General features: G+C 41.4%; 1 protein-coding gene across 5 annotated transcripts in view; it reads right to left on the reverse strand.

Annotated features, from left to right (window-relative positions):
* Nucleotides 1–12,615, reverse strand: part of ARNT2 (aryl hydrocarbon receptor nuclear translocator 2) — a 148,469-nt gene that overhangs the window by 106,083 nt on the left and 29,771 nt on the right. For all 5 annotated transcript variants that reach the window (XR_014541656.1, XM_083586516.1, XM_083586515.1 and 2 more), the window contains exon 2: nucleotides 6,252–6,363. Coding sequence is in view for 4 of the 5 variants with exons in the window: in XM_083586516.1 (XP_083442642.1) it covers nucleotides 6,252–6,363 (112 nt within the window). In the remaining variant the exon portion in view is untranslated. The remainder of the gene's footprint in view (nucleotides 1–6,251; nucleotides 6,364–12,615) is intronic.

Here is a 12,615-nt window from a genome sequence, read left to right on the forward strand (position 1 = left end):
GCTTCAGGTTAAGAACGGACCTCCGGAACGAATTAAGTAGTACTTAACCCGAGGTACCACTGTATAATTTTAGGTCAAACTGAGACAGCATGCCTGCTTCTCTGAAGGTCTTCAACAATCATATTCACAGTATCGTTTATTTTCATCTTCAATATCCTCCTTACATCAATTATATTTCACTGTATCTCATTTATTTACCATGAAGAATCTAGATCTATCCATTTCCTCAACAAAACACAAGATGGGAAAGTTTAGTGCAAAAAAAAAATGCATATGTAATGCATTTTAAGACTGGCTGAGATATTTGATGCTTCCTCCATAAAGAACAAGCACAAAGAGTGGTGGGCAAATGGCCTCTTGAAATTCAGTACAGTGGTACCTCGGGTTACATACGCTTCAGGTTACATACACTTCAGGTTACAGACTCCGCTAACCCAGAAATAGTGCTTCAGGTTAAGAACTTTGCTTCAGGATGAGAACAGAAATCGTGCTCCGGTGGCGCGGCAGCAGCAGGAGGTCCCATTAGCTAAAGTGGTGCTTCAAGTTAAGAACAGTTTCAGGTTAAGTACGGACCTCCGGAACGAATTAAGTACTTAACCCGAGTTACCACTGTACTCTAATTGGGGGAATGTGCAGTTCTCTACGTTTTTGATGCAATTCTCTAGCCATAAAATGTGTGTTAAAAAGTGCATATCAGGGGGGAAAGTGTGTGCCTAAGATTTATATTTTACCAAGAAAAACCAAAACAAAAATTCATTAAATTGGGAGGAACTGCTTGCAATAAAGGGTATGTTCAGCAAAACTGCATACAAGAATGTGTGTTTTAGGAGAAATGTTAGAAATTAGGAGACAATTATTCGTAAGGGGTTTTCTCTCTATATTATAATTTTTTAAGAGAGTCATCACACTGTGATGGCTGCCAATAGGCGGCTATCCCAACTACAGGGTGAAGACAGAACAGCAGCCTGGTGAGTGGGAAAGTGGCATGGTTGGCAGACAGTCCAGGCGACCTGCTGGGGAAGAAGCGATGTTTAGAAATCAGAACTGTTGAGTTGGAAGGGACCACAAGGGTCATCTAGTCCAACTCCCTTGCAATGCAGAAATCTTTTGCCCAATGTGGGGCTTGAACCCATAACCTTGAGATTAAGGGTCTACCGACTGCACTATCCCAGCAGAAGGAGAGTTGTTCGACAACCTGCTCTCTGAGCTCTCCTCCCTCAATTAAATGCTGCTGGAGCAGCAATTTAAGGAGGGTGGGAAGCACTTCGGAGAGTGTTTTAGCAAACTGCCACCCTCCCAACCCCTTCAGGGTTGTAAATTGCTTTGTGTTGCCTTTGGCAAGAAAAAACAACTGATCAATTTAATAAATAAATAAAATCGAATAAGCAGTTCACACGGATTACAATCGTGCAATCCCAAACTAAAAAACATCGAATATAACATCAAAACACAATAAAATCTCAACAATGTGCTGGAACAAATCACTGAAACTTAATACCGAGCAGGGAAATTGAAAAGCTTTTAAAAGTTGTATTTAAATATGCGCTTTATTTTTAGGCCTTATAATTTATTCCTCGCTATCTTTTGGCTTTCAACTCACTGATTGCTTTTATTGCTGCTCTTTGAATTTTCTCTCATTTGACAATGTACAGTGGTACCTTGGTTTAAGAATAGCTTAGTTTATGAACAACTCGGATTAAGAATGCTGCAAACCCGTAAGTAGGTGTTTTGGTTTGTGAACTTTGCCCTGGAAGCAGACCATGTTCCGCTTCCTGTTGAGTGTCTTCCATTTGTAAATTGAGTCCCCCGCTGATATGGGAAAGCACACCTTGGTTTAAGAACGCTTTGGTTTAAGAATGAACTTCCGGAATGGATTAAGTTCGTAAACCAAGGTACCACTGTATTTTGAGGAACACTTGTACAAGGCATAGCAAAGGATTTGAGGCCGGTGGGAAATGTTTCAGGACGCATTATGAGGCTGTGCATGCCTTTGAGGAGGTGGAGTTAACAAGCTCTACACCTCATTTTTGCCCTGGGGGAAACTGAGTCACACCCCAGAACATACCAAATCACTAATCCAGATAGATTCTCAAAATTCCATCCCAACAGAAGCTATGTTTGCATCAGTGGGGTGCGTTCCATTATGTTTTGAAGACTGGGCTATTAACCTTTAGGATCGTAGTACATGGTGTGTGAAATGCAATTCCTATCTCACTTGACCACATCAGATGAGCTCCCCTAGCCAGAGCGAGTAAATTGCACACCACACAACAACGGCAGAAGTAATTCTAAGAAGACAAATGGTATCACTGCAGAGAAAGACATTTCTTTTGTTTTGTTTTCCAAAGTACACAAGGGAGAGAGAGAGAGAGAGAGAGAGGTCCTTTTTTTAAATGGAACTGTTCAAAATGAAGGAATAATTCTCTTTCCCATTTCATACATTAATTGCCCATTGAGAAAGGACTGACCAAAAACTAGAGAAATAATTATATTAATTTGAATTTTTCAGTTCCAAGCTGCTAGATGTCTTAAATATAAGAAAAATGCAAGCTAAATTTCAAAAAAGAAAGCAAACAAAGCCTTTTGGATTGCAGCAATATATACTTACTTACCTGGGAGCAAACCCTGTTGAACTCAATGGGACCTACTTCCAAGTAGGCATGTACAGGATTAACAGTAAACTGATGCAAGGATGAGAGGAATCTATTATAAAGTTCTCTTCAATATCATATGAGAGGGCAGGAAAAACTTGTTTAAAATGTCACTTGAGTGAAATTTAAAGACATTTAAGGAAAGAGTTCCATCTCTTGGTACACAGTCAAGAGATGAAATCTTTGTTCGGGCCAGTTCCATCTCTAGGCTGCAGGTGGAGACTTGCACATTTGAAAGCTTCCCCATGAAAACACACTTCCTACAGATAGGCTGGGAGGAGAGAAGGAAGCCAGGATTGCCTGGATGACGTCATGTCTGAGTGAATGTACAGAATAAGAGGAGAACCTAAGCAATGATTTAAAACACACAGAGACACCAGGTACCTGGCCCTTGTGGTTTAAAGATGCATCCTTCAATTAGTATGGGAGGTCCCTGGTGGAAAGTTCAAAAGCCACAGCATTTTCCCATCAGAGCCTTACATGCCATCTTGCCCCTTCCTAAGAGTGGTAAAACCAGCATAAATGGTGCAAATTTCTTTCACCTACATAGCTTCCCTGTGTTATTGAATCAATGCCTTTTAAAACATTAAATAATTGTTTTTGTTAGCCAAGTCTCAGTTATACATGCCGCACACTATCAAAGTTTTATTCTGGACAGACCTGGCATTCAGCAACAACGACCAACCAGGCCAGGGAGGCTGACCAGCACCCCCAGATTCTCAAATACAGCTGGAGAAGCAGAGCGGACAAGGGCTTTGATGTCACTAACCCTCCTCCTTCCCCTGTATATCTTCCTCTACCTCCGAATCTCCCCCTACCACCAGGGGCAGATCACATGCTTGCACTTCCCAGGGTGGGCACACTCCCGAGGGGGGCGTGGCGCAGAGGATGCCCTCCCAGGCGTGGGATAGCCGCTTGGGAGTCCGGAGCGGCGTGTGCGCCCTGCAGCCAGGGGGGCGGAGCGAGCCACCAATGGCGAACATTCGGGGCAGCACCAGCCCACAACTCCCAAGCCTCCCCCAAGCTGTCAAAACTAAGGGGGAAGGGGGGAATTCCACGGCTCAGGATAGGCTTGGGAGTCGCAGGCAGGCGGCACACCAAATGTCACCCCCCTCAGTGAGGGCACCTCGGGCAGACCGCCCCCACTGTCCCCCTTCCTACGCCCCTGCCTACCACAGGGATGGCTGCCCCACTCCCATAACCCCCCCCCAACCCTGACCAAGACACATAGCATCACTGATGCACCCACAAAGACTATAGACATACAGCAGAGGGAAACATCAGAAAGAACACCCACAAGAGTGATGGGAACGTACAGTCATATGTGGTGGGATTGTCCGTTAGTTAATGAATTTTGGAAACAGATTGGTATAGAAATATTGGGAATTGTGGGTAGGAAGGTGGGAATATCTAAATTAATGTTTCTTATTAGTCTGAGTAGCACCGGGTTAAAAACAAAAGAGGAATGTAAATGGGTAAAATTGATGGTAACTGCAGCCAGACAGGTTATAGCGAGTCACTGGAAAAATGCAGAAGAGCTAGGGGTGAACCAATGGAGGAAAAAACTGAATATTATAATTTTAGAAGATCTAACTGTGAAGGTACACAGAATGAAAGGGTTTAAGATCAGTGAGGAAAATGGACTATATGGAATTGGCGGAAATGACTGGCAGAATCCGAGACTTGGGAGAAGAGTTGGTGGAGGAAGACTGGAAGAAATTTAAAGACTATCTTCAGAAATATTGTAAAATTAATGAATGTTAAAATGTTGTTTGGATTGGCAATAAGTGGTATTTAGCTACAAAAGTTAATAAGAATATGCAAAAATGAACTGATAAACGGATGAAAATATAGAGTTATAATATGTTACGATATAGAGTTAAGATAAATGAAAGAGGGTAAGGATTTGCTGATTTGATTATTTAAATGGGAATACAAATAGGGGAGGTGTGAGGGAGTCAAGGAAACAAGTTAAATGAATTTAAAGTTACAAAAATGGATTTGTTTTTAATTTTTTCTTTGTATTTGTCTTTTTGAACTTTGTATTTTTATTTTTATTCTCATTTTTTGTTGTTTTTTGGTTATCTGTTTTTTTTGTATCTTGTTTATTATTTATGTAAACTTTTTTTGTTAAACTTTAATAAATATCTTATAAAAAAAAGATCAGTGAGGAAAAGGAGGATTGATTTGAGAAGCTATTGAATTATTTGGGTAGGTTTGAACAATTTCGGGCAATTAAAATGTTAAAAGTTAAATAAACCTTGTGGATGGAGGAGTGTTAACATATATAAAATTGTACACATGGATGATTTGAATATGTTGTTATTGATTATGTATACCTAATGTATCAGCCACCTGGAGGGTTTCACTGTTTGTGTTTGGTTGTTGGGGGAAAAAAATTAAATTAAAAAAACAACAACACCCACAAGGAGACAAAGAAGACGACAATAAAACGTGACTCACACCCCAGTTCTCACCTAGGACAAAACCTCCACTCCCCCTCCCGTCTCACAACCAGGAAGAGCAAAGGTCCATGTTTGGACTCTATGGTCATAGTTAATTTACCGATATGCCCCATTTCCCCACAAACACATCTGTGCACAAAATGGTCCCTGCAAAGTGGGTTGACTCCAATGCAGTGCTAGCCACCTTGTTCTGTGAGCATGAGGATTTCCGCTCCCTTCCTCCGCCTATGCACCCCTAAATCTGTTTTGGGGGTTGGGCCAACCCTCCGGAGCTAATTTGGGGAACAGGGCCACTTGGATACCTCCCGGTCTAAATGCAGTACTACAATAATAGTGCGTAATAAAGAAATATAATATCACTACAACGTAACTGTTGCATCAAAATTCGTTAGCCTAAAGCTCACCAAAAGTTAAGTAAAGCTACCCAACAACTTCAGGTCCAAAAGTCGTCCCAAAGTTTATAATATTAGTACCTAGTAACCTAAAATTGATTGTGCCTCAAGCTCAAAGGCCAGAATAGTCTGCCCAGAGTTCCTCTGGAAGCAATATTATATTACACATTATATATATTATTATAATACTTTATTTTTTACAAAGTTTATATACCGCTTACTTGACAGCAGACTTCTAAGCAGTTTATAAAGAACCATCTGAAATAACCATTGAAGCAAAACGTTTAAAGCAACATACAAAAAATTAAATATAAATAAAACCAGCCATTTTACGATAATCATACAGAGGTCCATGAATTTTAACGGTTCTACCCTGAGTAAAACCTAGCTGAACCCAACAAAACAGCCAAATAAACAAGTCAGTGCTGTTCAGGAAGTGGGGGGTTCTGTAGGAAAGAAACTTTCAGCTTTACTTCAAGCATAAATATTTATATATTTATAACCTGCACCTTCATAAAGCCTATCAAGGTGGTTTGCAATATAATTAAACCGTCCATAAGCATCCATTTAACACAAAAACATCAATAAAAAACACAGGTTGGTTAAAAAGAGAAATTCGTATTGTGAAGGCCTGTATAAAAAGTAATGGCGTTTTTAAGAAAGCAGGGATGGTTCCTGCCGAACATCTATTGGTGGGGAGTCCCACAGGGCAGGGCAGGGCCTACCACACTAAATCAACTTACCCAGAGCGTCTCTTTCCTCCTCTCGCAGGCATGGGCCCGGCCATTCTCACTTGACCAGCTGCCATTGGTGCCACCGGCAACGTCACTGACCCAGGTATGTCCGACGCCATCTCTGCAAGGGAGTCGGGAAAGAAAGAGCTGACTTAGCAAAATGAGTTTGATGCAGGGGGAGAAGAGTCAAACTCCCAATCCAGCAGCTCCCAGTTTTACTCTTCAGCCAACAACATGGTTCCCCTCCCATATATTCAAGTAAGGTTGTGTCGATGGTTAACTGCCCTGAGCCATTTATGGACGCAGGAGCCTGCTTTATAGAGAGTCAGACTCTTTTTTTCTCTCCAATTTTTTTTATTGATTTTCCAAAAAATTTAAACAAACAAACAAACAAACATAAATTTTAACTGCACTTAATCCAATCTTCGTAACATTGTTAGGTGACTTCCTCTAATCCCTCTGGCTGAGTTTCAGTGTGTATCATTGTAACAGTTTTCCAAAACAAAATTTCTCATAAAATTAACTTAATCACTTAACATCATTCTTTCTTTTCATTTTAACTTTAAACATTTTATTCTCTAACATCACATATTTAAATGCTAAGCCTATCTGGTATTTACAAGTTTTTCCAATTAAGTTATCTTAACATATTTAACTAAATAGTCTTTGAATTTCATCCATTCCTTCTGGTACTCCTCCTCCTTCTGGTCGCGGACTCTTCTGGTGAGGTCGGCTAGCTACGAAAAGTCCATCATTTTCATCTGCCATTCCTCCACTGTTGGGACTTCTTGTGTTTTCCAATTCTTAGCTAACAAAATTCTAGCTGCAGTTGTGGCATACAAAAACAATCTAACATCTTTCTTGGGCAATTCCAGGCCTATTATTCCAAGAAGAAAGGCCTCTGGTTTCTTAGTAAATGTATATTTCAACATTTTTTTTCAATTCATTATAAATCTTCTCCCAGACGTCTTTCACCTTGGGGCAGGTCCACCACATATGATAAAAGGTACCTTCTTTTTCTTTACATTTCCAGCACAGATTATCACTATTAGATATATCTTTGCTAATTTTACAGGAGTTAAGTATCATCTAAACAACATTTTCATAATATTTTCCTTTAACACTGTACATGCAGTGAACTTGACCCCTTTCCTTATAGAGAGTCAGACTCTTGGTTCATTTAGTGCAGTGCCGTCTATGCAAAATTGAGCTTTGCTACCCTCAGAACAGTGTTAGAAATTAGCCAGGCGCCAGGTGCGTTTTTGTGACTGGCTCAGCTCCAATTGCGACCAGGTGAAGACCTCTGGTTGCCAGGTTGGCGACTGACATATCCACCTGGCTGGCCCTCCAGCTTTTTTAAGGAGATAAGCACAAGGGCTTATTTCCTGCATTTATATCCCGCCTTTTCCTCCAAGGAGTAAGCTTCATGACTGAGTGGGGATTTGAACCCTGATCTCCCAGGTTCTAGTCCAACACTCTAACCAGTACCCCACCCTGGTTTGCTAGAGTACATCTGCTACGGGGCAGCCATATAAATCAAGTAGGCAACTAAATATGGGGAAAGCAAAATGTCACTTAGAGAAGGATCTGAAATATTTTCCTCGAAGCTTGAATTCACTTTATTCTGGATGGTTTTGTTTGATGTTTCAATGTGCTGTGAAGTGCTTTGGGATTTTTTTCTTTAAAATGTAAAGTGGTATATAGAAATGAAATTAATGATGACCAAAAAAAACTTCATTGAGGAAAACATGGTGCTTATATATACTGTTTTGGCAACCGAAACCCAGGTTTAAAGGTGTCATTTGGCGAAGAGCTTACATAGCTGAGTTTCTAACACTGCCTAAGAAGCGTGTGGAGATGTCTTTTTCTGTGGCAGCCACTAAATTGTGGAGCACCCTCCGCACAGAGCAAGAATCATAAAATTGTAGAGCTGAGACCTCAAGGGTCTTCTGGGTCCAAGCCCCTGCAATGCTACTTGCATCTCTAGCTTCTTCATTGCATAGCTTCTGCTGTGTGAATATACATCTCTTTACCCCGGCCTTTGACAGGTAAGGTATTTTTGTGGAACACACACCTGTGTTTTGTTTAGCTTATACTACGCTGTTTTTGCTTACAACTGTTTCACTTTTTATATATAACTGGAGAAACTGCTTTACTTGTTGTTGTTTTTAAATTGTATGATTATATTGCCATAACTAGGAAACATGTGGTAAAGGGTGGATAAAAACAATCTTATCAAAGAAATTCACTGACCAGCAATGGTTCTTCAGGGTTTCTCTCGGGCGAAAGTCTCTCCAGTCCTACCTGGAGATTCTGGGGATTGAACCTGGAACCTTCTGAGTGCAAAGCATTTCCTCTACTACTTTCCTTTCCTACTTTGCATCATTTTCCTAATTTGCATCACAAGCTATTCTGATGGTATTATTATGATGGTGGTGGCTGTGGTGATTATTATTGTGGTTGCAATTATTATGACTTTCTAATGTCATAATTTAGTTTAACTGAAATGAAGTACTGTACAATAAAGGTTTAAAAGGTTTAAAGGGAGCGGGTGGCGCTGTGGTCTAAACCACTGAGCCTCTTGGGCTTTCTGATTGAAAGGTTTGAATCCCCGCAACAGGGTGAGCTCCCGTTGCTCTGTCCCAGCTTCTGCCAACCTAGCAGTTCGAAAGCACGCCAGTACAAGTAGATAAATAGGTACTGCTGCGGCAGTAAGGTAAATGGTGTTTCCATGCGCTCTGGCTTCCATCACAGTGTCCCGTTGTGCCAGAAGCGGTTTAGTCATGCTAGCCACATGACCCTGAAAGCTGTCTGTGGACAAACACCGGCTCCCTTGGCCTGAAAGTGAGTTGAGCACCGCACCCCATAGTTGCCTTTGACTGGACTTAACCGTCCAGGGGTCCTTTACCTTTTACCTTACCTTAAAACAAGTCAAAAGCTAACAGCAACCATCAAAAAAAGGCACAAATCAAATGCAGACAAGAGCTCAAATGAAAACAAGCGATCAATTCACACGCAGACAGAAAAGGCCCATAGGGGAACAGTTCATTATTAAAAGCCTGATGGAACAAAGTGGTTTTAAGAGCCAATGGAAAATGGCAAAGAAAAGCAACAAGATGGTAACTGCATCTGGGATAAGGCCATTAAAGTGGTCATGTTTGTCACTAAACCACCAAAACATGCATACATACAATAACGGATTTATGCACATCCAACTGATACTTGATTGCGCACATGTGCATGGTGCCAAACCTGAAAGTGACCTGAAAACGTCACTAATAGGGCAGAACAGGGGCCCCACAGATGCACATGGGGGTCCGGAACATAACCCCCACGCAAAATGAGGATTGCCTGTATTGTGGTATAGTGGGTGATGTAGCAGAGTCAGTGTGGTGAAGTGGTTAGTGTGTCAGGCTACAGCCCAATGTTATCTTTGCTCTGCAGGCCAAATGCAAGCCATGGTTTATCAGTCCAGGCGTCACATCAAACCACAGTTAAGCTTTACCACGATCTGAACTAAGGAAAGAAGTGCAGTATTTCAACACATATCTATGGCAGTTCCACTGTGTCTGGAGAACTCCTTAAAGTCAACTTATATTGTACCCAGTCACCATGCAATGATAGGCATTTTATGTAGTATCATTGCTACTGAATATTACTTTGAGGAAATTTGCCTGGTACATTAGGTTTTATTGGGGGAACTCTTCACCAGCCAAAAGTGCTACAGAGCAGAAAGACTGAAACAATGCATTTTAAGAGGAAATCCAGGTGAGAAACATCTCCCTTTTATGCCCAGAAGGTGCAGTCAAGCTGCAACTGAAGTCTCTGATAAGTCAAATACTGGCAATGTCCTCTATGAGCACAATTCAGAACCAATTACATTGGGCGGAACATTTTTTGCTATTATATTTTTTCCGCAGAACATTTTCCACTTTTAGAAATGCATTATTTCATAAAGCTCAAGTCAAGTCAAACTGAGCAACTGGAATGGATATATGATACGAGTTAAATTAAAAAAACCAAGGTTGTAACTGACTTTTCCCCCAGGTGGTTCTACATAGGAAACATGTTTCTTTATGCACTTGTCTAGGAAGCAATTCATCCATGCTAAAGTTGGCATGGTAACCATTTTTGACGCCTTCATTTTAAACCTTAAAATCTAAAATCAAGGAAGTGCTCGCTACTGAGCTGTCATGCTTTCATTAATATTGAGATTGAGGTTGAATCCTGACAAGACAGAAGTACTGTTTTTGGGGGACAGGAGGCGGGCGGGTGTGGGGGACTCCCTGGTCCTGAATGGGGTAACTGTGTGCCTGAAGGACCCGGTGCACAGCCTCGGAGTCATTTTGGACTCGCAGCTGTCCATGGAGGTGCAGGTCAATTCTGTGTCCAGGGCAGCTGTTTACCAGCTCCATCTGGTACACAGGCTGAGACCCTACCTGCCCGCGGACTGTCTCGCCAGAGTGGTGCATGCTCTAGTTATCTCTCGCTTGGACTACTGCAAGGCACTCTATGTGGGGCTACCTTTGAAGGTGACCTGGAAACTGCAACTAATCCAGAATGCAGCAGCTAGACTGGTGACTGGGAGCAGCCGCCGAGACCACATAACACAGGTCCTGAAAGACCTACATTGGCTCCCAGTATGTTTCCGAGCACAATGCAAAGTGTTGGTGCTGACCTTTAAAGCCCAAAACAGCCTCGGCCCAGTATACATGAAGGAGCGTCTCCACCTCCATCATTCTGCCCAGACACTGAGGTCCAGCACCGAGGGCCTCCTGGCGGTCCCCTTGCTGCGAGAAGCCAAGTTACAGGGAACCAGGCAGAGGGCCTTCTTGGTAGTGGCACCCACCCATGGAATGCCCTCCCATCAGATGTCAAAGAGAAAAATAACTACCAAACTTTTAGAAGACATCTGAAGGCAGCCCTGTTTAGGGAAGTTGGATATAAAAGGGAAGCTTTTAATGTTTAATAGGTTTTTGTACTTTAGTGTTCTGTTGGAAGCCGCCCAGAGTGGCTGGGGAAACCGAGCCAGATGGGCGAAGTATAAATAAATTATTATTATTATTATTATTATTATTATTATTATTATTATTATTTATTTACAAGCATTCAAATGAAGTTAATTTAAAAAGCAAAGCTTTACATTTGTTTGAACTGAAGCCATACTGTGGCTGCAATCCTAAAGCGACTTATTTCCAGGTAGCAGCACAATCCAAATCCAAGATCCTCCAAGATGAGATAGCTTGGATCTGGTGGATATTGGGATGTCCCAGCTGAACCAGGGCTTGACTGGCATATGTCCCTCACCCCAGATCAGCAGGGGCTCAGCCAGGGAAACCAGGTGTGACTTATTCTGTTGTAAGTACAAAAAAAAGGACTGTGAGGGGGAGAGAGATGGAAGGTATGGGGGGAAAAGAGACTTACATCTATTTAAAACACTTTTCAGCAACCCAGCAGAACTCAGCCAGCAAAAAGGGTAGCGTATATCAAATTTCTCCAAAAACCTACAACAGAGTTCACAACAGAGGAAACTTATGCCAGTGTAACTTACACCAGCTCTTTATAGTTAAGATCGTTCTGTTAGTCTCACTAAATTCAATGCCTGCATATATTGATTCAATAAACTATTTTATGTAAGCTGCTTAGGGTTCTTTTCTATAAAGCAGTATATAAATATTGTCAAATATGTTAAGTTGTGGGTGAACATATCAGACGACACAGCGATTCTTCAAACAGCTCTTGTTTATTCACAGGCCAGAACAGAACTGAACTGAAGGGTTCAGCCAGCCTGCTTATGTAGAGCTCCACTAGAACGCAACAGTAACCATTTTCTGTAACTATCCAATCACTGAACGTCACTTTCAATCCCTTATTTGCATACGTGGACCTGATTGAAAACTATCTACAGTATCCCCCTACTGGCCCAGGGTGAGAACTTCAGTACATAACAAAATAAATAATATAAACAAAGATGCTGCGATATAGACAATCCTTGAGACAACACACACAGTTCGCTCCCTTCTCTCTTCTTAGTGCACCACAATAAAATTCGGAGGTCTTCGATTAATTGTGCTTGCCTGCTTCTTTCAAACTAAAAAAACCAACTCTGGTTATCAGAGTCAGAACAAGAAAAGATTTTACACCAACTTCAAACAATCGTTTAAGATGCTAGCTTGTTCTGAAGCTTTTAACCTTGGATAAAATGGGAAACTGAGGTTAATTGAAAATTTCTGGGTTTGGTTTAAAAAAAGCAGGGGGGAAGTACCTTCCTTTTTAGTAAATTATATATAGTGCTACAGTAGGCAATATTGCCAGCTGCTCTTAATTTCAAAGAAAAAAGATGGCAGGGGTTCAGGTATGTATGTCAGCTGCC

Source organism: Podarcis filfolensis (assembly GCF_964270895.1).
Source record: "Podarcis filfolensis genome assembly, chromosome: 14".
Lineage (NCBI taxonomy): Eukaryota > Metazoa > Chordata > Lepidosauria > Squamata > Lacertidae > Podarcis > Podarcis filfolensis.